Source organism: Saccopteryx bilineata, chromosome 3 (assembly GCF_036850765.1).
Source record: "Saccopteryx bilineata isolate mSacBil1 chromosome 3, mSacBil1_pri_phased_curated, whole genome shotgun sequence".
Lineage (NCBI taxonomy): Eukaryota > Metazoa > Chordata > Mammalia > Chiroptera > Emballonuridae > Saccopteryx > Saccopteryx bilineata.
Window position 1 is genome coordinate 164,925,883 of NC_089492.1, and position 26,844 is coordinate 164,952,726.

Here is a 26,844-nt window from a genome sequence, read left to right on the forward strand (position 1 = left end):
GAGTTAATCGGCCAAATTGGAGGAGGAAAAAAAAGTCTCAAGAATGAAGATAAGAGAAACGAACAAATATAATAAAATGGGATAGGTTATAAAGTCTGCAGATTATTCTTGATTTTGAGAGGTTATCTTCTTGCTTTTTCTTTTCTCTCCCTCTTCCTGGTCGGTGACTCTGTACCCCGGGTTCTGCCCCTTTGGCACGCTCAGGTAGAGGTTTGCAGTTGATAAGTCTCTATGGCAATGTCATGTATTGTGCTTTATTCTCGTTGGGAGTTGAGGCTCATTAGCATTTATAGGCTCCGACAGTGAGAGAGTCCGTGTTCCTGGAGCCTTTCTCCTAGTCTTTCCTTCCTCAATTAGTAGCCTGATAGTCCAGGTATGGGGTTGCTGCTGCCTCTGCCTGGATAGTAAGAGGCTCAAATTGCTGGCAACTCCCCACTCTATTTCCACTCAGCACAGGGCTCTGGGTAAGGCTCAGTCAGTCAGAGCTGCTAGCATAATCAGGTGGGCTTTCCGCCCACTCAAAGACCACTGGCTCTGCCACTCTGTCCGGTAACACAAGCGGGCGCCCACTTCCGGGGCGCTTGGAGGAAACTCTCACTCACTGTCTGCAACCAGGATATCCGGCCAGCAGTCTCACGCTCTGAGTGAAACCCCCAACCGCAGGGAAAAGTTGCAGCGTTGGAATTGAGTCTCGCTCCGTCCCCGTGTGCGGCTTTTGCAAGGCGCTGGGGCGGCCCGAGATTCCGCTTTGGCCCACACAAAGGCCCCTGACTCTGCCCCTCTGTGCGATAACACGGGCGCGCACTGCCGAGGCACTCGGAGGAATCACTCACTCCTTATCTGCGCGCGCACACCAGGATATGAGGCCGGCCGCGGTTCCCTCTGAGTAAAACCCTCACCAGCACGGAAAATCTCCACCGTTGGAAGTAGTTCTCACTCCCTCCCGTGCGTGGCTTTCCCAGGGCGCTGGGGCTGCCCAGAGACTCTGCCCTCAGCCCACAGAAAGGCCTCTGACCCTGCCTCTCCGTGGGGCAACACGGGCACCCACTTCCGCGGCTTAGGAAGAAATCTCTCTTCCACTAACTGCGCACCGACCAGGAGACCGGGTAAAATGGCCGCTCCGCTTGTCTTTCTTTGTTTGGGTTTGCCGCGAGTGTTAGCTTGTATTGCCCGGGTTGCCACAGGATCAGATTTTCCTCGGCTTGGATCTCTGAGCCACAGCCTGGTTCGGCCGTTTTTGCTGCGGCGGCCTGGATCTATTCACCCCCTTTGCCCGCCTCAGTTTCTATATTCACAGTTACCAGAGAAAGCCGCCCTGTTTAGGTTAGTGAGGAAGGCGGAGCATATCTTACTCCCTATTTCCTTCGGGGTTTGGTTATATATTTAGCCAATTTTTCACTCAATCATACCTTTGGGTGTATTGCGAAGAATCTGGAAGCTCCAAGTATAGGTTTTTCTGTTTCTGGTTGAAGATCTTGTTGAGTTTTGGGGGAGATTTATCGGTATCGCTTCCTACTCCGCCATTACTCTGACGTCCAGTATTCTGGCGACCAGGGAGCAAGGTGGGTTGAAAAGACTCTTATCTCCCAAGTGGAAAAGACAGGGAGAGGGACAGACTGTGAGGGGCTAAGGTATGCAAGAAACAAAATAAAAAAGCTGACTCATTCGTGCTGGAGGCGGCCATAGCTGGGGGAGGGACTCCAAGGTTACCTTTGATGACCACCCACAATGATGCAACCCCACCTTACCCGAAAACTAAAATAATTTCACCACTAAGGAGACACACAAAGAAATGAGCACAAGAAGGTTTCATAACTGACAAGGTGTTTCTTTTAAATAAATTTTTATTTCTCAACTTAAAGCTCTATTTTATCAAGTTCTAATACATTTGCATTGCTAACTGATTTTACCTGCTTCACATAAGAAGGTCGGTGACCACTGTACCAAAGAGGAAACCTCGGGAGTCCTGGGTGCCAAAGTAAATGAGCATTTCCAAGGCTATGTCAATCGAGAGTAACAGCTTCCAATTTGGTCTAATGAATATCTTACTTTTTACTTATATTAATTTGGAAGTTAATAGATAAAAACTCTTAATTTTCCTAATGCAGCTATTATTTTAACCCATTAAAAAAACCCTAGATGGCTTGAGTTTTCAAACACCCACAGATCCATATTATTTAAGGGCTTCCTCTTTAGTGGATGGTCTTCCACCTTCCTATGCAAACACACATGACAATTTGCACCAACTCGCGCTCTTCCAGGCAAAACTCCAAGCATTTTCCTTTGCTGACACTGTTATTTTGTTGTTTTTATTTTTAAGTGATAGGTCAACAAGATTTAGAACTTGAACTCACACAAAAAAAGTATTTTTTTTCCTGTTCCTCACCTTGGAAGTCTCCACAAATAATCTTGAAAAGTTGCCAGGTCTTTTTAAATATACACTCCCCACCCACCCCCAACACACACACTCTCACACACACACCTCCCCTGGTCCTCTTAATGTAACCACATGAATTGTAATATGTTCCAAAGTCAGCTGTCACATTCTGGTCTCTGCCAGATTGTGTATGAATTTAACCTTGGCAACTGGAAGTTCTTTCACCTCACGGAATCCCCCCAGAGGGTTTTCCCTAGTGTGGAGCCCCAGACACCCCAGAAGTGATGGCCCCAGTGAGCATCAAGGTCCCTGCTCATAAGTGGGTAACTATCATTTATTTTCTGTAAGAGGACATTTAAGCTCAGAATCTGGCTGCACCCAAAAACAAGGCACCGGTACCAGAAAGTTAACTAGAAAGGAGGTATTCCAAAAATTTGGAAGTTGCTTTTGAGTGGCACCATTTTCCAAAGTTAAAAAAGCCCTATAACCCTCACCTACCACGCTAGCGGAAAGGCTGAAGGACAAACAGTGTCAGGCTCCAGCCATTTGCGTATTACTGCGTCACCACAAAAAAAAACCCAAAACAAAACAAAACAAAAGAGGTTCACACACAGCCCACCATAACTCAATACTCCAGGGAAAAATCAAACAGGGGGAAAAAAACTTAAATGCCAAACTATACTTGTCATCATATATCAAGAACATTTCTCCTCCCGACTCACCCCTCTGCCAGCCCTCCTGGGTGTGGCTCAAGCCACATCCCACATGTGGTCAGCAGGAATGCTGATTTGAAGGTGTCAGTGATGCAGAGTTTAGTTTCAGAGTTGAAATTATTGAGTGAGGAGTAGTGTCATGCTGTTAAGGTGAGATTTAAGGATGAGACTGAAGCTCAGGGCCAGGAATTTGGTGTGTACCCTTCTGCCAACACAAGGGGAAAACGTACTGTTTTACTCTCACTGCTGCTTAACCTGATTCCAAGAAGCAGGCTTGGGTAACAAGCTGCACACTCGTAGAAAGCATCAGAAAACGGTTCAGAGCCCTGAAGCAAATGAGATTGCTTTATATATGATAACTTGCACTTGAACTTTAGTGCCCTTGGCCACTGCCAAGTTTCATGTTACTCAACACACAGAAAGAACCACTGGACTCGGTACAAATCCAGAGGACATGGTACTTGTGAACAGAATGAAAGGCAGGTTTCAGCTGGAATTTCCCGACACCTGAAATTCAAGGTTACCTGGTCTATTCTGAGGCCGGTAAAAGGCTCACAGAGCAGGTGGAGACACCATTAGCACAGGGTGCTGTTTTTCAAAAGTGCAGCTCTGGTCAGTGCAGCTTTTACCCTGATGCTTCTGGAACACATGTCTACTCCCAAACTCCAAAACAGCTGGGCTGCCCAAAACCTGCAGGGGAAGGGACTAGCGAACTGGCCATAATACATAGGGGCAAAGAACTCTGGGGCTGGGAATTTTTAGCATCTTCTGTGCCTCCCTTCATTCTTAAAGAAAATCCAATACCAGGTAGGGGGAAAATAAGCAGAAAGAACTCCAAGGACAAACTGAAATTTAATTACTTGATGTGATTCTAACCCCTCTGCATCTGGAGCCTTCTGGTAGATGCATACTGACTTCTATTAGTGAGTGCTTTTGTTGGAGGCTTCATCATATTTCAAAGTTTTGGTTAAACAGGTCTGTCATTTTGGGGCAAATATGTTGCCATCTGACCACACTGGCAGTCTTTTAAGGTCATGGATAACCACGTCATTTTTAAAGTTGGGATTCACTCTTCATTGTCCCCCCTTTAATATTGAAGCACCCTGCCCCCTCCTCTCCAATGTTGAACCGGCCTTGACTCAAAGCCACTGAATTCAAATATGACTGGCTCAAAGGAAACTGGAGCCGGTTTCTATATACTAAGAAGTGGCTTCTATTTACCTAACATAGCACAGCCTGGATACCAACTAAGCTTTGGGGTTTAGTTATGCCCCATCTGCTTTTAAGAGGACTAAGACATCACATTCTAAAAAAATCCCCTGAAAATGTCATCTTCAGAAAAAGGTAAACCACTTGTTTTCTATTAAGCACTTCCATATGAAGGTAACTTCATTGCTTAGTAAAGCGAGGAGAAAGCAATCACTCAGAGCTGGGGTTTTTATGGCCACAGGAGAAATTCAAAATCAGGACCATGGGTTAGATTAAGTCACTTTAGAAACCAAGCTAGCTGGCAATATGAGTTTCTTTGCCCTTAACATCCTACCTAAAGTGATGCTTGCTAAGAGATTGCACAAAAAGTTCCCAAACAAAATCCCTTATTTAATCTACTGGGAAAGCTAGAACTCTCCTATTTACTAAGCTTGCTTTAGACTAGAGACTAATACTGTTTTCCTTCTAAAGTGCAGAATATAAACAGATATGGTCAAATCTACCAGATAAGGAAGATTCTTCTTCATTCACTCAATTCTTCTCCACTTACACCAGAATTGATCATTGCAAGGTGCCTCGGTACTGTAGATGCACACACGGCCCAAAGGGATGCTAACCCTCCACCTCATACACAGCTCAGGGACAGCAGGTTCCATTTAAAAGCAATTTTAAGCCAAAAAACTCTGCCAACAAGAGCAGATCATTTCATAGGTCACCCTGTTCTACTGACATTCCTGGATTCACTTGCTGTCAAAAAAGAAAAAAAAAATCAAAAAAGAAAAAAAAATTGGTGGAGAAAGCTGCCACTTTTGAAAAGAAAATAACAACAACAAAGTCAGTCCAAGTACTTGAAAAAAACAGCTTGTCATGCTTGGAATGTGACCAAAATGGGTTTCCAATTAAAACATGGGAAGACCCTCACATGTCAGTTACTGCAATGACCCTAGACTCAGCATAGTCCTCAGTCTTGGGAAGAGAAAAACAAAATGATGAACTATAAGGAAAAAAGAAGTGTCATTCAATAAGAATTCCTTAAAAAAAATTGAACATTCATGTTTCCTATTTACAATCACCATCACCCATCACCATTCTATTTTAACATTGTTCCACATTCCACATTTTATTTTGTTTTTAAGTTACATTTCAAGAAGAGATTTTTTTTTCTTTTTTTCCTCAGCAATATGTCACACAAGTCCTCATGATAGTACAGCATCTAAACCATAAACCACTTCAACCAGACCTCACTTCTCCAGCTACTGGCTTTGGTTTATTAATGAGAGACAGCATCAGCTCTGCAGACTGGTTAGAAACTAAGCAATCTAGTCTGTTGAACAAAAAATTAAGTCACAGGAGCACCCTCATGTTTACCATTTTCTGCCTGACTAAAATTGACACAAGAAAATACAATCAGCACACCTTTCATGTAACTGAGAATCCCAAGTGAGAGTAACATTGCCTACTCCAGGCTCAAGTGAGAATACAAGTAGCTTAATACTTCTCATACACTGCCCACGCGCACCCCCAGCCATGCTACAACAGAGCTCAGGCCACCTGTACTGATGCGTGGGACGTGGCATGTTAGTGTCTATCTTGGAAAGATGTGGATAAGCCATACTTCCTATAGCATTTCCCAAAGTGGTACTGGAATAATGGGTCCCTTAGGGTTGGCTCATGATACCCTGTAGACCCATTCCAATGGGTACACAAAGAAAAAAAAAGCAGAATCAGAGCTGAGTTCCCCTTTAAAAGCCAAACACCTACGGCTCCCTACCTGAGAACCCTTGCCCTATGAGGGTTCCCACTGTGGAAACCCTCAGGTCTTAAGGTTAGTTACAGGGCAGCCAGGTGGGGTAGGGCTGGCTGTAGGTCACTGGAGGCTGGGCGACGTAGTAGTTGTTGAAGTTGCCGTCACTGACGTATGGAGCAGGCTGGTAGTAACAGGTGACGTTGGTGGCACTGGGGATGATGTTCTGCTCAGCCAGCACACGCAAGGCCAGGAGGGAGATGAGGTTTAGGGTCTGCCTCCGCTCGTGGCCCATGAGGCACACGGTGCTCTCGTTCACGACCCTGCGGAGGATCATGAGGTAGTCGTACTTGCTCCTCTCTTCCTCGGCGAAGTGGTTCTGCAGGTAGGTCTCCAGCTTCCTCTGCTGCTCGAGGATATCCGGGAAGTCGATGAAGAACCGGGAGCACATGTAGCGCTCCAGGGTTTTGATCTCCTCCTGGTCTGTGGGCTGGAAGTCCCGCACCAGGAGGTTGCTGTACTTGAGCAGCCCCCCGCCCCTAATCTCCTCAGGGTTCTTGGTGGCAATCAGTCTGTTTTGCAGGTGGTCGAAGGCTTCCTGGAAGTCCCCATACATGCTCTCCCCAATCACCGTGGGGTGGACATGCTCGGAGATGGGCTGGCTGGAGCAGTCATAGAAAAAGAGCAGAGAATCCAGGATGATCTGGAAGGAGTCCACACTGAACTCAAACTGCCGGCGGATGGAGTCGACGAATTTCAGCTCCACGTTGCGCCCGTTCTTGTTGGAGAGGGAGATGAGGCTCCAGCGGTCGGTGTCCGTGCAGACCTTCACCAGCTTCTGGACATACGCCTCCTTCAGAGTGACTGGGCTGATTCTGAGCTTGTTCACACCCTCCGGCAGGAAGTTCAGAAGGGAGCACAGAACCACATCCCTGACCAGCTGAAATTCCACTTCGCTGGGAAGAGCCACGTGAAAGATCAGGTCCAGGTCTTTGCAACCCAAGCCGTTGTCTTTGACCAAGACGTGGCCAGCAGCGGAGCCGTTCAGCCGGATGTCCTGCACCTTGATGCCCGCCTCCTCCAGTCGTCCGCGGACGGTCTGGACGATGTCCTTCAGAGTTATCTCCAAGGTCGGAAAGTTGCCCCGGCCATGGATGGGCACGACCTCGGTCAGGACCTCGTGCAGCCGGCTAACCTGGTCCCAGCTGAGCACACTTAAGGACATGCCATCCCTGCTGCTGCTGCTCTCCTCGGCCATCTTAGGGAATGTTCTCACCAAGGAAACTGAAAGTGAGGGGGTGACAAACAGAGTTAGGATTCACTTCTATGGGGAAAAACAGCTTTAGAGACTCAAGAGATGACGTTGATTTTTCTCTGGACATTTTCCTGTAAAATAGTAATAAATGGCACCTACTGCTAGGTGTTACTGTGAGGATTAAATGAGTTAAATATGTAAAAAATAGTGCTTTCATGAAGTAAGGACAAGACACACATTTACTTTATACCAAACTGGACAAGTTCATAATTTTGTTGTAGGTGCTTGTTTCGTATGTTTACTTGTTTTGTTTGTGTGAGGGTGGGGGGTGGATGGTGGGGATTTAAGTGACAGGAGGGAGACAGACTCTTATATCACGTCACCTGAACACAACATTAGTCAACAGAGGACCTGCAGGTTTGCTAAGTCTCCCTGTCATCGGTGGAGACTACCTCTCCTGCTCTAGCACCCTAACTGCACCTTGAACTCGTGGAGCCTGCGCCACACGCAGAACACAGGCTCCATGAGGAAAGGCTCCCTTCACTCCATGAACGGATGGGTTCTCAACTCTGGGCTGCAACCACCCAAGAAGAGGGGGTCAGGTCAGTCCTGGTAATATCAACTACATGGATGTCACAGTAGCATCAGCCCCGCATCCTTTTCCCTCATGGGAGTGGTCCACCCTATGACTAACACCTTTGTTATCCAGGCTAGGACCAAGGAGCTGTTTAAATGACAAAATTCCTGGTTTAAAAAGGGTTAGGTCAGCTATGTAGTGGAGCAACTCTGCCCACTCTGCCCAGCAAGGAGGCCCCACACAGCATGTGGGAAACTTCCTCGGGGGAGTGTCAATTTTCACCTGTATTTTGAAAAGTAGTACCTTGATGCTATCCAAGGAGAAAGCTCGCACTCAGCGGGAGTAAAACACCACCACTCATGCTTCACCTGCTGGAGCCACAGTCACTAATTTTTTAACTAAGTTATACTTTGCAGAAAATGAAATGCAACATATTCCTGGAAATCCTAATACACAGAAAAAAGTACTGATATATTAGAGTCAAGGTGACATGGGTCAAACATTAGCTACAAGGATGGAAGAGCTGAAACAAAAGGTCAAGGTGTTCTCAGATTTCACAGTGAGCAGTCTTCCCACTCCCTTCACCTTTCTGACTCGCTGGACACACGGAACACCCGCCCCAGTGACCTCTGCAGTTGCACTTCTGAATGCACACCCAGCACCTGTTGTCCTGGGATTCCAAGTGGAGCTTTGGTCATGCCCTGGGGCCAGGGATCCTTGCCTTACCTACAGTGCTCAGATCAACCGGGCGGCTGTCAGGGCTGGGCGCCGCTGCACACAGTAAGTGGAGCTTTCCAGGAGCTGGCTATTCAGAAGGTGAGTGAGAACACAATATATCAGTACAGGCTGTGTATGCTAGAAAGAAAATGTAATATAAAGAAAGAAGTGTCCTTTGACTGAGTGAGCAGAAAGGAGACTTATGAGGACAAGACACAGGACAACTGAAAACCAGCATGAGCTCGTGGCTGGAATTGATGGGCAGAGGCAGCATGCAGCCAAGACCTGGCCATGTCCAGTCTGGCCACTGTGCACCTCTCCTCAAGTCAATCACAGGCTCCTATTTACATGTAGGTTAAGACCCTGAATTTGCTTGGCTGGCATGGGAAGGCTGAGCTCCAGGAAGATCAGTCCAGGAATGAGTGTTCCTCTGCTTGCTACAGAAAAATTACTTGCCAAGGGGAAGATAAAAGTTTCCCTTCAAACCTGTTTGGACAGTGTTAAAGCCCTAGGCTATCTGATCATTCTACCAGAGCACTCCCAAGTTCCAGAAACCACACAAAATTTGTGATGAAATATTGAATGTCTACTGTGGCTGGCATTTAGCTTCTAGTCAGATTTGGGACAGAAGTTTTCTTTCTAATGAGCTCTGTGTACATTTGGTTCTTCATGACCCCTTTTATGATGAGCATACAGTGTAATTGTGCCTATTATACAGGGTACTACCCAGTAAGTTCCAATGCCCACAGAAAGGTACAGCTCAAGCTTTGTTTCAAACCACTGCTAAATGATCTGTGATTTGGTGACAGATTTCGGTCAAGTATGCTAATCTACTTGTAAAAATACAAATGAAGGAGCTTTAATCCAATTGGTAGTTAGAATAGAAAGAACAATTAATTTTAAGAAAATCTCCAGGAAGAACCTGGAGGGTTATTCTCACGTTGCAGAAAATCACTGTAGGAATAGCTTTTGACTCGGGCCTTTCTTTCTAAGGAATTGTTAAAAAAAAAAAAAAAAGAAAAAGGAAAAGAAAAAAGGAAGAAGTAGTGGAAAGTTAAAGTCAGGATTACACCCACCTCTAAAACAGTGTGGTTCTTAACATTAGAGGAGGGACATCTAACACCAGTGAGAAGCTGGTGAAGCTATCACTGCTTCTGGGAGAGAAAAGTGCATATACATGAGAATTTTCATATATTTTTAAATCTCTGAACTTGTAGTAGATTCAAAGTTAAAATTTGTTATAGACCAAGAATTTGTAAGGTTCATATGGGAGGAGGGGCAGTACTAGATGGAAGAGTAAGGGAAAATAGGACTGATGTATATTAGCCCCATAAAAGACATTATGAAGCCACAATAATTAAAGCATGTGGTACTAGCAAAAAAAGACAATCTGATGGAAGAGAATTTTTTAAATCTAGGAATAAAATCTAATAATAAGGGTATTTGTATATATAATATTTCAAAATAGTAAGGGAAAACTTGAGACATCTGAATAGTTATCTAGATTCAAAAAAATAAACAGGGTGGCTCCTTATCTTGTGCCAAATTAAGATCTCAATGGGTGAATTAAAAACTTAAGTATAAAATATGAAACCCTAAAGTACTAGAAAAAAACATAGAATTTATATACTTACATACAGTGAGTAGTCCTTTCTAAATTATATAAAACCTAGAAGTCACAAAACTGGTGCATTTGCCTATATAAAAATTAAAATCTACATAGTTAAAAAAAACATAAAGAAGTCAGAAGAGAAAAGATATTTGTAACATTAGGCAAAGTATGCATTTCCTTAATGAATAACGAGCTTCTGCAGATCAGAAATACTAGAACCCTATCAGAAGAAGGGTCAAAGCACATAAACAGTGGCTCAGACGCATAACATATTCAACCATACCTTAAAAGGATGGGCAAATTAAAACTTCAGTGTATCCTTTTTACCTATCAGATTGGCAAGATCCAGAAGCAGTCACCTTAGGTACAATGCCCAGGGGTTCTCTCTAGAGAACAATGTGGCAGTCTCAATTTTCAGTAGATATACCCATGGACATAGCAATTCTACTTCTAGGAAGTCTACTTTGGATTTATCCCCTGGGTATACTTGCAAGTATGCTCAAGACTATTCATTGGAGAATTATTTATAAAGCTTAAAATACCAATGCATACAGTTGTCCATAGAGTTGACAGCTCTATCTGTATGAGTGTGAAATGCTCATCAAGATTTATTAATAGAAAGCAAGTGTATGAAAGTACAAGTCTATGCTTATACAATCACAGACATCTCTGTAAGGACACAGAGTGGTTCAACCTATACCACATATCACCTGTAGGTTGGGAGACAGAAGACAAAGAAAAACTGATTTCAACCCCTTTTAATTTAGAACCTATACATGTGTTAGTTGAAAAAAGTTAAAATCTTATGAGCTGTGTTCTAAAATCTTTCCCCATGAGCTTTCTATTCATCTGCTACTTTAATTCCTTCAGCTCCTTTCCTATCCTTCCCAACTATGCCCATATCCATGTTCCAAAATCAAACAAATTTTTTTTTTTTTTAATTTAAGGGTTGCTATTTTTTATTTATTTATTTTTTTTTTTTTTTTTTTTTTTTTTTTTTTTTTTTTTAGAGGAGAGAGAGAGAGAGAGAAGGGGGGAGGAGCAGGAAGCTTCAACTCCCATATGTGCCTTGACCAGGCAAGCCCAGGGTTTTGAACCGGCAACCTCAGCATTCCCAGGTCAACGCTTTATCCACTGCGCCACCACAGGTCAGGCCCAAAATCAAACAAATTTAGAAGCTTTCCCTCCAAGCCTTAAATGCTGATCGCTAGAGGGGTAGGAAGGGGAGGAGAGACTATTTTCCCTCCAGAATGGAGGAAAGTTTTAGTCAAGTTTCTACTTAGGTACTGTATGAAAGATGATGTCCACTGTTTACCAAAACAAACAAAAAAACCCCAAAACTTTTAAAATAATTGATAAGCCATCTCATCTAGTACCTTTCTGTTATTAAAAAAATGGTTTTTGGCCTGACCAGGCGGTGGTGCAGTGGATAGAGCATTGATCTGGGACATGGAGGATCCAGGTTCAAAACCTTGAGATCACCAGCTTACACGCGGGCTCACCAGCTTAAGTGCAGGGTTGCTGGCTTGAGTGTGGGATCACAGACATGACCCCTTGGTCACTGGCTTGAGCCCAAGGTCACAGGCTTGAGCAAGGGGTCACTTGCTCTGTTGTAGCCCCAGGTCAAGGCACATATGAGAAAGCAATCAATGAGAAACTAAAGAGCTGCAATGAAGAACTGATGCTTCTCATCTCTCTGCCTTCCTGTCTGTCCCTATCTGTCCCTCTCTCTGTCTCTCTCTCTGTCACAAAAAAATTTTTTTCCTGGAAATGCTGAGGTCACCGGATCGAAACCCTGGGCTTGCCTGGTCAAGGCACATATGGGAGTTGATGCTTCCAGCTCCTCCCCCCTTCTCTCTGTCTCTGTCTCTCCTCTCTATCCCTCTCTGTCTCTCTCACTCTCCTCTCTAAAAATCAATAAATAAAATAAAAATTAAAAAAAAAAAATTTTTAATAAAATAAATAATATAAATAAATGTTTTTTGTAGTTTTATAAGATTTGCTATATCTCATTTCAGACATTATGGCTTCTGTCATATGAAAGTGTTATGTTGATCATTAGCTACAGCTGCAAGAATCTTAATAAATGCAATAAACGTTGTTTCAATACTCTAAAATGCCTGTGGTTGGCTTCTTCCACGTCAGCTTCTGACACACATATGAATAACGATATTAACTTTTAGAAAAAATCTAGATACAGGCACAGTATGGGACACAACAAATGCCAAGGCCATGGTGTAATTTTTTTTTTTTTTCTGTATTTTTCTGAAGCCGGAAACAGGGAGAGACAGTCAGACAGACTCCCGCATGCGCCCGACCGGGATCCACCCAGCACGCCCACCAGGGGGCGACACTCTGCCCACCAGGGGGCGATGCTCTGCCCCTCTGGGGCCTCGCTCTGTTGCGACCAGAGCTACTCTAGTGCCTGGGGTAGAGGCCGAGGAGCCATCCCCAGCGCCCAGGCCATCTTTGCTCCAGTGGAGCCTCTGCTGCGGGAGGGGAAGAGAGAGACAGAGAGGAAGGAGGGGGTTGGGGTGGAGAAGCAGATGGGCGCTTCTCCTGTGTTCCCTGGCCAGGAATCGAACCCGGGACTTCTGCACACCAGGCCGACGCTCTACCACTGAGCCAACCAGCCAGGGCCCATGGTGTAATTTTTAATTCTCCTAATTTACCATGATCTAGGTATAGGGACTCAAGGTACTGAAAGTGCAAATTTAGGCTGGGTTCATATTCAGTACTTTGCTCACTAGAAGAGTCCAGAATGAGCTAGTGGTGCCTACTAGAAAGGAAGTCTTTGTTTTCCCTCACCCACCCAAACAATTTCAAATATCAGAAGTACATTTTCTAGTTACTTAGACAAACATTGGTATTATTAATAAATCCAATTCATAGGCCCTTAAATGCTTAGAGAACACACCACAGCTTAGTGCGATAGTTTTAATTAACCACTTGAAATCAAAATAGATGTAATTCCCATATAAAAGAATCATACAAAATATACATTCCCAGCTCATGAAAGGTCCTGCTTAAAGGCAAATTCTAGTTCAAAATTTCATGAAATAGTGACTAGAAAAGCAATCTGAAGCCTGGTAAATTAAAACTAAAGTGTTTTATTTTCCTTTTACTGTCTGAGAAGCAGAATCATCATATTTTGAACAGAGGAAACGAGAAGGTAGGAACCATGACTTCTCATTGATCTGAAAATCCAGGCACTATTACAAGTGAGGATGACCAACTTCCTACTCAGTTCAAGCTATTTAAACTTCTAAAATGTTTGACTCACAATGAACAACTATCTTGGGTACCCTTGAATTCCTTTTCTTCTACCATCTCTCTGCAACACAAGTGTCAAATAGACACATGAAAAGAACACAGGTTTGCAGATAGCAATCAAAGCGGGAGAAAAAATCCAAGGAGGCTGGAAGATTACACCAAGCTACCTGACAGAAAATTGATGCCTAGTTTACTTTGTTTTCCCATAGCCTGGGACAGAGCCATTCAATGCAGGATGACCTGAAAACCTATGTTTGAGCCCATTATTTTTTTTGGAAGATGGGTATTCTAGTTCTGCTTCATACTTTACCTAGAACACAAAAACAAGAGTGGCAGAGACTATGAAAGCATGAAGCGACTCAGGGACTCAAGGCAGGCTCATAGGATAGGCAGAGGGACAGCTGGAGATGAGAGTTATGAAGACATTTATAGCCCTTCCCGGTCTCATGGTCAAAGGCTTAGGTCAAATCAACACTGACTCCTGCATGCAACTGGTATGAGAAAGCCTGTCCAAAGAGTCCTTGATGTGTGAGGAGCTGTACCTCCACGCAAATGGTACACATGTAAGTCAGGTCTGTGATACTCAGCATGAAAGCTGTAGAAGCTCTTGTGCAGAGGTTTCATGGAAATCCTGCAGCTCTCTTGCTACAGCAGCCCCTCCATCCAGCCCAGAGACAACTGAGAAACATCCTCTTTCTTGACCCTTTAAGAATACAAAAAAAACTCAAACACATTTCAGCATTCTGTTGACGGCAAACTTTCCTTTCACTGTTATTGAATGTTACCTTGAAAGCCTGGACCTTCCTAATAAGAATTTCCTGCTCAGGGCAAGAGACCCAACCATGGACAATGGACCAAGTCTGGTGACACCTGCTGTCCCTGGCTTCTGGATGAGAAGAGACACATACACCTCTGGAGGCATCCTCCGTACAAACTATTATTCTCCATCTACAACAGAGGACCCTTTAAGCAAAAAGTTTCCTTACCTATAAAAGCCCAGAGAATGTAAACAGAAGTGGAAGTAGATGACAATATGCATCATGAAGTCCCTCCCACTTCTTCCTTAGCTAGCCGAGGGAATGAGAAGCCCAGTCTGGGCCTGTTGCTTTGTTTCCTGAAAAAGGAAGGTGTGCAGAGGCGCATGTCAAAGCAAATGAAAGACCACTGAGTGCGAGCCACTCCACATCATTCCCATTTCACTCTCACAAGCGCTGCAAAGGAGCAGCACTGTCCCTTCCCCACAATTTAGAGCAGGGATCGGGAAGGATTAAGTGAATTGTCCCCAGATTCTCAGCTCCTAAGTCAGTGTTCTAAGTCCTGGAATTGGTGGCAACTACCACCAGTTCTTGCTCCTGCTAAAGAGATCTTTTTCTAAAATAGAGATTTTATTGGTCCTGTCCAAAAAAGGAGAAAGCAACCTTCTGTTGCTGACTGGTGGTGGTGCAATGGATAGAGTGTCAACCTGGGACACTGAGGTCCCAGGTTTGATACCCTCAGGTCACTGGCTTGAGTATGGGACCACTGACATGATCCCATGGTCACTGGCTTGAGCCCAAAGGTTGCTGGCTCAGCTGGAGCCCCCTGGTCAAGGCACGTATGAGAAGCAAGCAATGAACAACTAAAGTGATGCAACTATGAGATGATGCTTCTCATCTCTCTCCCTTCCTGTCTGTCTTTCTCTCTAAAGAAAAAAAAGGAAGACAGAAAGCAGCCTTCTGTAAACCACATCACTAGGTACATACCTCCCTACTGTCTCTTGCCCCCACCACGTAGAGACAGCAAAGTTTGAATTAATCACCCTTCAATGCCTATTTAGTGCAGACTCCAGATGAGGGCAGTGGTCATCTTCCAGGACACCAGGGTGGCTCTGAGGGCAGAGACGCACCAGAAAAGGCAACTCACTGCCCACTGTGTGCTGTGGGAAATCCTAGCTCTCAGTGGGATGCACAGCAGCTATTTCATCACTGAGTACCGCACTAACCCCACCCACATCCTTTCCCCCCCAGAGTAATCCTACCACTTCCTCAGGCTCCAGCAGGTACTGACAGATGCAGAACCTTCCAGGGGCTCTTTGTGTGGCCACAGGCATGGCCCAAGGACACCAAAGTGACCACATGTTTAGCCAGGTGTCCTAATATGAGCCACCAAACTCTATTTGACAACATGCCAGAGACAGTGTGGTAGGGCTGTGTGCAGACTGCCGCAGTGACTCTTTCAGCATCCCTGGAGAGGGAGACCCGATCTTGTCCCCTTACAGACGAGAACACTGGGAACAAAGAGGATCCACAGAATAACTGGGAAGTGGCAGAAATAGGACTGAGAGGCTACCTGGAGGCGAATACTGGAATGTCTGGGTTGGGGTGTGGGCAGGGCTTAAAGACAAGGGAGCTGCTCAGGGAGTTGTAGGAAGTAGTCTGCAGCAAGAGGAAGGGAAGGGAAGGAAGGCAGGAAAAGGGGAGAAGGTGTGAAGGTTTCTTACAAGATGGAGGGAGAGATGTGCGAAAGCCACCTGAGAAAAGTCAGTTGGCAAGTGCTGAAAGCAAGACAGAAGCACAGAGGCCCTGGCCGGTTGGCTCAGCAGTAAAGCGTCGGCCTGGCGTGCGGGGGACCCGGGTTCGATTCCCGGCCAGGGCACACAGGAGAGGCGCCCATTTGCTTCTCCACCACCACCCCTCCTTCCTCTCTGTCTCTCTCTTCCCCTCCCGCAGCCAAGGCCCCATTGGAGCAAAGATGGCCCGGGCGCTGGGGATGGCTCCTTGGCCTCTGCCCCAGGCGCTAGAATGGCTCTGGTCCCCGCAGAGCGACGCCCCAGAGGGGCAGAGCATTGCCCCCTGGTGGGCGTGCCGGGTGGATCCCGGTCGGGCGCATGTGGGAGTCTGTCTGACTGTCTCTCCCCGTTTCCAGCTTCAGAAAAATACAAAAAAAAAAAAAAAAAAAAAAGACAGAAGCACAGAGAACCAAACTAATGACTGTCCGTACAGAAACTCTCCCTCAGAGTCAGCCTGGACTTAGGGGCTGTCGGCAGGCTAGTGAGCCACCAGAACTGAATGTAATGAAGTCTAGAAATTCTAATAGTTGTGCCAATGTCTATGTTAAAGAAACAGTGGCTGGGAGATGAGGGTCTGGGGTCCTCTCCCGTGGGAGCTCCACAATGCTGGCTCCGTAGCAAGGCAGTGGTGATTTCGGAGAAAGCAAGCTCAAAAGGGAGGACCCAGGAGTGGAAGGAACTGGGACAGTCAGCTTGCTGGGCAAGCATTATGAAGAAAAATAATGGCACAAGTGGCAGATTCTAGGAATGGGTCAATCTTTACTTATCTGGGCAACTGGGCCCCTGGCTCCACTCACAGAATAAAGCAGTGACTGCCAGGATCTGTTCTGGTGCCTGAAAGATCGGGAGTGTTCAGCTACTGATAAAGCAACAGAACAGGACACTCCCTGCAAACAAGAGGGCAACTTGATCAGATCCAGGAAACAGATAACTCAACTGGAGCTGCAGAGACAGGTAGGTCCATCTGCAAGAAGTGACCAGGGCCTGACCTGTGGTGGCGCAGTGGATAAAGCGTCGACCTGGAAATACTGAGGTCGCCGGTTCGAAACCCTGGGCTTGCCAGGTCAAGGCACATATGGGAGTTGATGCTTCCAGCTCCTCCCCACCTTGTCTCTCTCTCCCTCTCTGTCTCTCTTTCTCCCTTTCTCTCTCCTCTCTAAAAATGAATAAATAAAATTTTAAAAAAAAAAAAAAAAAAAAAAAAAAAAAAAAAAAAAGAAGTGACCAGGACCCCAAGGGCAAGCATAGAAAGAGAGCTGGAACAGAACCGAAAATAGAAGCAGCCTGGCCACAGACTGACCCATGCGTGCATGGTGAACCTGGGACTGGACACCTGCCACTTTCCCACCTGGGTATAGTTTGATCCCTGAGATTCCTTCATCATGGAGAAAAGAGCCAGGCGCTTTGAATGACCATGGCTTGACATATGCAACAGCAGATAAGCGGGCAGAAAGGAGAAAAACCAGGGTCAAGATGGATTTGGCTTTCTGAAGAGAAAACCTCCCTCATTTCTTGAATTCCTAGAGTGGTGAAGGCCAGAAGTTATCTAGGACCAGGGGGCAGCCTGAGCAAGCCTTTTGTCTGCTGGCTGCCAGCCAGCCCTCTCACCAGGGCCCCCACCCCCACCACCAGGGAGGTGGGGATATTCTGGTTGACTTCCTCACTGCCCCCAAACACATTAAAGAGTTATAGATAACCAAGGCACACACCTGTGTTTAATGTACATGGAATAGAAGTTTATATTAGTAGATAGCTCAGAGCAACAAAACCAGATAAAACAATGCCTTGCTTATGAAAAGGACAATAAAATATTTTGTGTTTACTTTTTCCAAGAAGTTATGTTTATAGTTGCGTATGCAAACACCCACAAATACATTCTACCTTGGTTCAAATAACTGCACCATGCCACAGAGCTGGGCCCAGAGAAAACATTTCTAAGTCAGTGACACAACAGACCCGCAGATGGCCTTTTCTCACTCTTGGCTCAGGTCAAACTCAGGTCTCAATCTATTTTCTCAGGGTTATCAGCATCCTCCGAGCCACTCAACACTGATGTTTACCAGAGCTGGAAAATTTGGTCAGATTCTCACAGTAATTGAGAAAGAGAGAGTGTTGGACTAAAGCAGAACCTGGTGCATCCTTGCTGTGCACCAGGCTTTCCGAATGTGAGGGGTCCTCACAAGTTCTTCCTCCACATTGTGTCAACACAGCCTTGGTTATCAATGACTGGGCTCTGTCCACAGACACCCGCCCTGAGACACTCCAAACAGAAAGCTCATCTGTCTGTCAAAATAGGATGCTTCAGCAAGTGTGGTGGAGAGATAATGCTACAAAACAGCAGTAGCAGAACCAAAATGCTGGCCCACACGTGACAGGGACACCACAGACGTTCAAGTGCTTAAAGGGATATGCTAAAATCGTTGCAAATGTAGATATGAACAAGGTCAGAACACAGACATGTTTTGATGGAAGCTAAGCAGAGAAGCCTTGGTTTTTCCAAGGTGTCAGCATTATTAAGTGCTAACTATGCAACTAAACTGGAAATAATCCTTGTTGCTACTGGGTGGACCACTCTCTCTTAACAAATGCCTCTTTCTAAATCAGAGATGTTACTGGTCTGAACTCATGAAGAGAGATCCCCAGAGTTGGTCCCACTGTTTAAACTGACTGACTAAACTGAGAATATAAGACATTTTCTAGCAGACCATTGACTGTAAGGATGCTCAAGGTTGAAGGGCTGACAGTCCAGCCCTCAGTTTTATCAAGGGCTGCTTCCACAAGCTGCTTTACCATAGACTCTCCAGCTGCGAGCTCTGAACAGCTGTCAGGTGTCCAAACCAGATCCTCAGTCCCCTAACTGTCTAGTCACTAGTAGCATCACTGGGCTCTCTCAGGAATGGCTCAGGCCACTCTCATGTGCTCAAATGCAATTCATAAACATTAGACACATATATACACCCTCACTCACATATGTCTAAGGACACTAATCACACACATTTCATCCAGGTTTGCCTTTTGCACAGATCCTTCCCTGTGGAGTTAACATTCACATAGGGGTTCCTGACCTCTGGTCTGAGCGTGGCAGCAGGCTCAGTGGTCCCTCTGACATTATAAAGGCTGCTAAGAACAGAAATTTAAGTAAACAGGCAGAATTGGGGAAGGGCTGGGATTAAAGTGAAAGGGAAAACCATGGCGTGGCACCTCTTTCTACAGCAACTGCATCTCAGGTGGCCAAGCCACCTTGTCTTTGGTGTTCCCAGACGTGCGTAGTCATACCAGCCATGGCCATGGTTCACTAGGATAATTATCAATAAGTCAGCATTTACCAACTCATGTGTTGTTGTCATTACGCATCTCATAGGTACCGTTTACTTGAAAGTTATTTCTTCTTACAGTTTTAAATTTTAATTGTTCATATATTGTTGGAGTCCTGGTCCCCTGCCACTCTCAGATTTTATCTGCAGTTCTTTGATTACCTTATGATAACTCATAAGTTTTCTCAACTACAGAAAAACAAAATAATGCACGCCGGACTAAGAATCAAACAGCCTGTGTTCTAGGGTCATGTCTGACTCACAGGGTGAATGATTACCAATAAATTGGCCACCATGACTGAATTCCCTTTCATTCTTTCAAATATGAGTTCCTACTATGTTTCCAGGGCTGTTCTGGAAGCTTATGAGACAAAGCAAGAGACAACAATCTCTGCTCTGGCAGAGCTTATATCCCGGCTGCCACTCTTCTTTCATAACTTCGTGTTGCTAACTCTCGTCTCCCACACAAACAGAATCAGAATTAGAGAGTCTAGCATTTTCAAAGATGGTGGAGACCTGAACTGCCAAACACTGTATCCAAAACACACACTGGATTTCACTGAAAACAGTAAAATCTCTCATTAATATTGAAATGATAGTTGACATGATGGGTTCAATAAAATTAAAGTTCTTTTCACCTGTTTATTTTTACTTTTTTAATGTGACTACTAGAAACTTAACTGTGGCTCTCATATTTCTACTGAATAGTGCTGGTCTATTGTCCTTATTATGATGAAGAAACTGGAGCCTGAAGAGGTCAAGGCGCTGCCAGGACCAGAACTCAGGTGTCCTCACAGCTAAGGCAGCCTTGGACAGGGAGGAGGCAAGGATCAAGACCCCCAGGGCCCTGGGCACCGAGACTCTAGGCCAGCACCAGACACACGCAGGTGCTAAGGGAGTAGCCACCTCCTCCCTGCCCTGGATGGGAGCACCCCCCACCGCAGCCTCCTTACAGCTCCTTCACGTGGTGGGCTGGACTGGCCACAAGGGCACAGCCGGCTAACCGTGGAGTCCTCATGCCTGCCTCCTCACTATCACAGGCACAGGTCAGGGATAAACAAACAGGGTGAGTTTGGGGTGAGGCAGCTGGCCAGGTGATGTGGAGGACTGCCCCTTCTCCCAATCCTGAGGGCTAAGCAAGGTGAAAGCAGCTATGTCCACCCAAAAGGGGTGGGGGCAGTTCAAGAGTCATGGAAAATGTTCTCACAGGTGTTTTCAGGGAGCTTATATGGAGACAGATATGGGATTTCTGTGTTCATCCAACTGAAGAGAAGATTTGAAAAAAGTAGAAAACAAGGCATGAAGCAGCACTGTGGAGAAGTACTGAAGAGGAGAGGCACGGGAGAAGGGTAGCACAGATGGGGTAGTGCAGGGGCCTCTGAGAAGGGTGTGAAGACAGATCAAAGGACAGTGTGGGAGGAGGAGCGTTCATCTGATCAGATGTTTGAGTGTGCCTTCTGTGAGGTGAGGCAGAGCAGCTGGGAGGGTTCTTCCACAGGAGGTGAAGAATAAACAGAAGGTCAGAAAGGTTCAGGCCCTGACAAGATGCTCAGCCTCCTGAGGGTCAGGGAGTCCCTGCGAGTTATGAAAAGTGGTGTTCCAGGAACTTGAAATGCAGAATTGGCCGAAGGCGGGGAGAGGAGCTGACTACTACTCTCATCAAGTTACTGTCTGTAGGGCCCTAAACCAGGTCAGTGATGGCAGTGGAAAACAAAAAATTAAAAAGACAAAGAGTCAGCAGAACTGGCCACCCGGTGCCTGTGGAAAGAGAAGGGCTGATAGCATGAGGCTGGTATTGAGTGAATGGGCAGGCTGGGACTGCAGAAGGGAGCAGGGTAACCGCTGAGAGCTTTCAGCTGTGAGCCAATTAGTGGTCCCTGTCCCTCAGCTCCAAACCTATACCTGTGAGGCCTCCACTTAAAAAACGGCCCAGGAACCACCCTGCATTTTAGGAACTTTTGAGCCCAAAAGCCGTAGCCCTTTGGCCCGCAAGGGTGACACGTACTTAAAGTAGGCCTCCCTCTCTGAGAGGAATGGCAGCCAAATGCCGGCAGAGCACTGTGTGTCCTTAACCTCTGTGTGACAGGCCCTGCTCCAGGGCTGGGGAGCAGCAGTGAGCACACAGCCCTGCCCCCTGGGGACCTAGTGCTGGTGGCTGAGACAAAGCAGTGCAACTGAGTGCCCGGAGGACAGCGAAGCTGCCCCAGCTCCTCCTGCACCCTGAGCTCTTCCACAGGCCTTCCCACAGCCCGTTCCCTGTGATCCTCAGCACCTGGCACAAACTACTGCCTAGGCAGCACTTTTAACCACTTACTGACTCAATCACTGTTATCCAAGAAAAAAAAAACATTGATAGTAGGTTAGTGACCAAGACCCCAAAAGGCTCTGAAACTAAAAACATGCTATAGGGAGAGTTACTCAACATCAGCAATTGTTTCTTCATAGTAGTTTTCTCCTGTTGTTCCAAGAAGTTCTGCAAACTGTTTTAGAACAGGCTACAGAGGACAGCTGTCTAAAATCTATTAGTTCTAAATAATTCAGAAGGCTATTTCTCACATAGCTGGGTTATATAGAGATGCTTCCTCCAAACCCTTTAACCACAAATATGAGCTTCCTTATAGCGCATGTGTAGTGAAAGAATAAAAAAGTCTGCGATCAGAAATCCCAGAAGCAGCACGAGAGATCACCACTGCTGTACCTGAGTGGTTGTACACACATGAACGTTTCTTTACACAGGTGTCTGCTTCACGGAATACAGCGTATGCCAATTTCACATGCTACAGTCAAAACACCGAGATGACAGAGCATGTTTTTCTATGTTGCCTTGCTTAATTTGGTGACAATACTCAAAATAAGCAAGGAGCCTTATCTAACCAGACACACACCCCTACAAAATAACAGATACAGCCCAGAGAACAGTGTGAAACCAAGAAACCCAAGTACAAATTTAACTCCTGAAACTAGCCTTGGGCTTCTACAACTTCTCTAAGTAACACCACATCCATTCAGAGCATGTGGCTTGTCATCCTTTAGTGACTGACCCCATGTGCACAACATATCAAAGATGAAGACAAGGGACTACTTACTTGAGCAGTTAAAAAACAAAACATTATTTTCTCATTCAGTATCAAATGTGTCTGGTCACTGGCACTGGCAGAACAAGGGCACTACAGTCCACATTAAGTTATCTGTATTGCCGGGCAGTTCCTTGAACTTTCAGAAGTGCGAGGGCTTCTCTGTTCTCTAGTGGGTAGTGCAAAACGTCCATAGCCTGCTCCGGCCTTGAACGCTGGGCATGTGGCTAACTGGGGTGCTGCCAGAAGAGGGCTGTGGGGGGGTCTCTGCAGCTCAGGCTGGGACTTCAGAGTGCTGCTGGAGCTCAGACTAGAGCAGAGGGACTAAGCAGGGGGAGCCGCTGGTGTTAGACTAAATCACAGTCACTCTGACAAACAGGCCAAGGGCCAAATCCCTTCCTTTAGAGTTACCCCAACTTCATCCCTAGAGAGGAGGGAAGTTTGTGGAAGAAAGTCCACACAAGGAGTGTTGCTGTTAGCTCTACAATCACACACTAATGTTCCTTATAAAATTAGGGATCTTTGTTTTGGGTAACAATGTAGAAGCCTCCTGGCAGAGAAAAAATGGTCTTTTGTTCATTTGTTGTTTTTTAATGTTATGGGACTCTCCCCACTGCTACCTGAACAATTATATACAACATACTCAAAACTTCTAAAAACTACTTGAGTATAAGCGTACTCTAAATATATGAGTATACCTGAAGACACAAGGTTTCAGTTATCTCAAGTAAAAGCTTGCCTCCAGAGATATTAAGTTTTCCATCTTCACAAACAACAATGACAAAGGACAGAATTCCTGCTGGTCCAGCTCAGACCGCTTCCCTGAAAGCGAAGAGAAAAGTCAGCATTCCCTAGGCCCCACCCCGCCCCCTTCAACAGCAGGGTCTCATGTGCCGTTCTCACCCCCCCCCCCCCAAATACCTCTGGGGATCTCAGATTCAGCACAATTCTTGATAAGTGCTCCTACCACCCTTACCTTGCTTCCTTGCTCTCTTCCTTGTCAAGTTATACTTGTTGAAAGGTTAGTATAGCCAACAATAGCCTCTCATTCCCCCCTGGAGGGCAGCTGAGCCTGGCCCAGAGTCGGCTTCAGGAGGATTTAATCATCTTAACTTCATTTCCTGGGGAAATTCAGGTTCCTAACCCACCTACCAACCAAATATCGTGAATACCAACTGTCACAATATAAATATCGTAATTACAGTCTACATAAACGCTTACAGTAATCGGTGCACTTTAAGCACTGCATTGTTTGCATATTGTAACTCCATAAAAAAAATCAAACAAAAGTTAAAAAGCAGCAGGTCCCTACTTAAGGACTCGGACAGCCCAGTCGAAGCCCTCCTCTGAACCAAAATGGGGAAGGGAGCTGAGCTGATCGCTCCCGCGGAGTCCAGTCCTAACAGTCGGTTTTAATGAAGATGGATTAAGTCCGCCCTCCCCCACCCCTCCCGCTTCGAGGTAGCGCTGTTTTGCTCTGTCGCCCGCCGGCGTTGAGTTTAGGTCTACAGGCTACCCACCTGTTCTTAGGTTCGCCACCTTCCTCGGACACCCCCCCCCCCCACCTTCGTGATCTGGACTGCGACACCTCCTGGGCCAGCGGCGCCTTTGAGCCACCGACTCGGCACCGCTAGCCGAGTCAACTGACTGTCACGGCTTTTAGTCTACACTGTAAGCAAGTTTCATTTCTAAAAGGGACGGAACCAGGTCGCAGACACCTTATTTCCAAAACGTTTCCGAGAGAAAGAGCATCGCACAAGTCACTCGCTTGGGTCACTTTGCTGCTTACCGTGTCTACAGCCTGGTGTGAGTCCAAGAAAAGTGAGCGATCTCCGCCCGGGCCCTGGCACCCAGCCTAGGAAGCGCCCCTCCCCAGCCCGGCCGGATACCAGCCCCTGACCGCTGCGTCTCCAACTGCGCCTCCCCAATCCGCCGCATTCGAATTCTCGGTGCGCGGGCCGGAGAGGGTGTAGGTGCCAGTGGGAGCGCAGGTGCGAGCCCGAGACACTGCAAGCGAGGAAGGAGTGGCGGGGCGCCGGCGGACCCCGGGCAGGAGCCTAAGGCCCCATCACGTACGCTTCGGCCTGCCCGCCGCGCCCAGCCAGGGCGCAGCCCGCGGGACGCGCCGAGCAGGAACTCACTGAAGTTTGCCAAGACCCGGCCGAAGTCTCTGGAAAGTTGCAGCTTGCTCTCGGAGCGTCTCGCCTGACCCACGGGAGCGGGGGCCGGAGGGAGACTGCTACCGAGAAAGCTGCTGGGGGGCGGGGGCGGGGGGAGTACACCAGGTCCTGGCACCTGTCCGCACCACCCCTCCCGGCCCCGGCGCCCTCATTGGGCTCGGCGGGGACAGACCCCCGAGGGCAGAACGCGCGACTCTGGAGCCACCGCATCCTCGCCCCTTTGAAGGAGGGGGCCCTGGACTCACCTTGGCGGCGGAAGAGAAGACAGTGGCAGGTCCTTGGCGTTGGGCAGCCCCCAACAGGAGCGGCGCGGGTACTACTGTCCACCGACAGAAGCACAGAGTGAACCGCTCGGCCGCCGCCCCCTTCGTTCTTATACGGACTGACCCCGCCCCCGGCCACCGTTCCCGCCCCGGCCCCCGCCCCTAAGCCTGCCTCCCAAGGGAGCGAGGGGCAGGGCTGGGCGGAGCCAGCGCCCATAGGGTTCTTCCGGCTGGACGCTGACACTGAGGGCAGGGCGAAAGGTGCCCTCTGATTGGCTCCTCGGGTGAATGGTTGCCGAGAGACAAGTAAATCTTCAGCGGCGAGGGGGGAGGGGTGTGTGTGTGTGTGTGTGTGTGTGTGTGTGTGTGTGTGTGTGTGTGTGTGTGTGTGTGTGTGTGTGTGTGTGTAGCACTGCGCAGCACTGCGCAGGTGCAATAGAGAGGGGCTGTTGATACCCCCTTAACTTCAGAATATCTGGGGCTCCTTCTGTTTTCACTTTCCACTACGCTTTTTTCTGCCGTTCCTGTCACATAACTTTCCCCAAGCTTTTCCCATCTCCATCCCGCTCCCTCTTGGACTGTTTGTTTTTTCTTCTGCTTCTCTGGAAGTTTCGTGTTGGTTCTTTCTTTTCAGGAGTGGGGAGTGAATCCCTCAGCCTACCTTTGCGGTGTGCTTAGAAGTCGGAAAAAAAAGCATGGTTTCTGAACTGATTCCCCAACCAAAGTGCCTAGAGATCATTGGGGAAAGCAGTTCGTTCTCTGGCCGGAGTTAACCACCTGCGTGAGGGACTAAGAGCCTCGAAGAATCCATCGCCAAGCCTGGCATCCGCCACAGCTTCCGCTCTACGCAAAATGTCACAGGGCTCAGCCGGGTGTGTTATATAACATGCAGGCGGAGCTTGGACACCACCCATTCATTCCACAGCAAATGGTTGAGCCCAGGTTCTAAATTCATATAACCTGAGTGGGATTTCCATTCCACACCTATCTGTAAGGCCTTGGGCAACTAAGTTAACCAATCCTCCATAAATCTCCATCTTTCTTACCTGTACCATGGTTCTAAAAATGGAACAGCTTTGTAGGGTTATATAAGAATTAAATAAGAAAAGGGAAAGTTATTAGTGCAGTGCTTAATTATAAAGTGCGTGGTAAATGTTATATCAAATAGTAACTGTTGTTTATCAATAAACATTTATTGAGCTTGTACTGATCCTCCACTGGGTAGTGGGAGAAAAGATTGTTTCCCAGATGCGGTATTTCTGTACCCTGCCCCTTCCATTCTTGCCAGAAGTAAAAAAGGGCTCTCGGGCCTGACCAGGGGGTGGCACAGTGGATAGAGCGTCGGACTGGGATGCAGACGACCCAGGCTCGAGACCCCGAGGTCACCAGCTTGAGCGTGGGCTCCTCTGGTTTGAGTAAAAGCTCACCAGCTTGAACCCAAGGTCGCTGGCTCCAGCAAGGGGTTACTCGGTCTGCTGAAGGCCCGCTGTCAAGGCATGTATAAGAAAGCAATCAATGAACAACTAAGATGTTGCAACGCGCAATGAAAAACTGATTGATGCTTCTCATCTCTCTCCATTCCTGTCTGTCTGTCCCTGTCTATCCCTCTCTCTGACTCACTCTCTGTCTCTTTAAAAAAATTAAAAATAAATAAATAAAAAATGGCTCTTGGAGTCTGCCAGGATAAAAAGAGTTCTCAAATACATGCCTTCTCTGGGGAGGAAAAGGTTCCTGGAACATCAAGGAGCTAAGAGATCAGGATGAGTACTTGTAAGGAAAGCCACAGTGACTCTATGTTGGACATGGAATTAAGATATACGGTCTGCATTTTTTTTTTTTACTTTTTGTTTTTGAGGTATAAATTTATTAAAGTGTACAAAGCACATACATACAGAATGATGAATTTCTACATATGTGTACACCCATATAACTGCCATCCAGATCAAGACATTGGCAATCTCCAACTTCCTTATGCCCCTTCCCATTCA

The 26,844-nt window shown here is 46.7% G+C and overlaps 1 protein-coding gene across 3 annotated transcripts; it reads right to left on the reverse strand.

Moving 5' to 3' along the window:
* Positions 1 to 1,831: 1,831 nt before the first annotated feature.
* On the reverse strand, positions 1,832 to 24,944 carry TENT5C (terminal nucleotidyltransferase 5C). 3 transcript variants are annotated; one of them, XM_066268163.1, is made up of 3 exons: positions 24,839 to 24,932; positions 23,112 to 23,235; positions 1,832 to 7,327 (listed from the first exon to the last, which is right to left on the reverse strand). In XM_066268163.1, exon 3 carries the CDS (start codon positions 7,299 to 7,301, stop codon positions 6,126 to 6,128), a length of 1,176 nt encoding a protein of 391 aa, XP_066124260.1. In that variant the 5' UTR covers positions 7,302 to 7,327; positions 23,112 to 23,235; positions 24,839 to 24,932; the 3' UTR covers positions 1,832 to 6,125. The 3 variants fall into 3 exon arrangements, with proteins under 3 accessions (XP_066124260.1, XP_066124259.1, XP_066124261.1); XM_066268162.1 differs by lacking the exon at positions 23,112 to 23,235 and having other exon boundaries at positions 24,839 to 24,944; XM_066268164.1 differs by lacking the exons at positions 23,112 to 23,235; positions 24,839 to 24,932 and adding an exon at positions 24,203 to 24,226.
* Positions 24,945 to 26,844: the final 1,900 nt, after the last annotated feature.

What these genes read in the sequence shown, in the direction of transcription:
- TENT5C (XM_066268162.1), bottom strand. Translation starts at nt 7,301, where the DNA reads ATGGCCGAGGAGAGCAGCAGCAGCAGGGATGGCATGTCCTTAAGTGTG.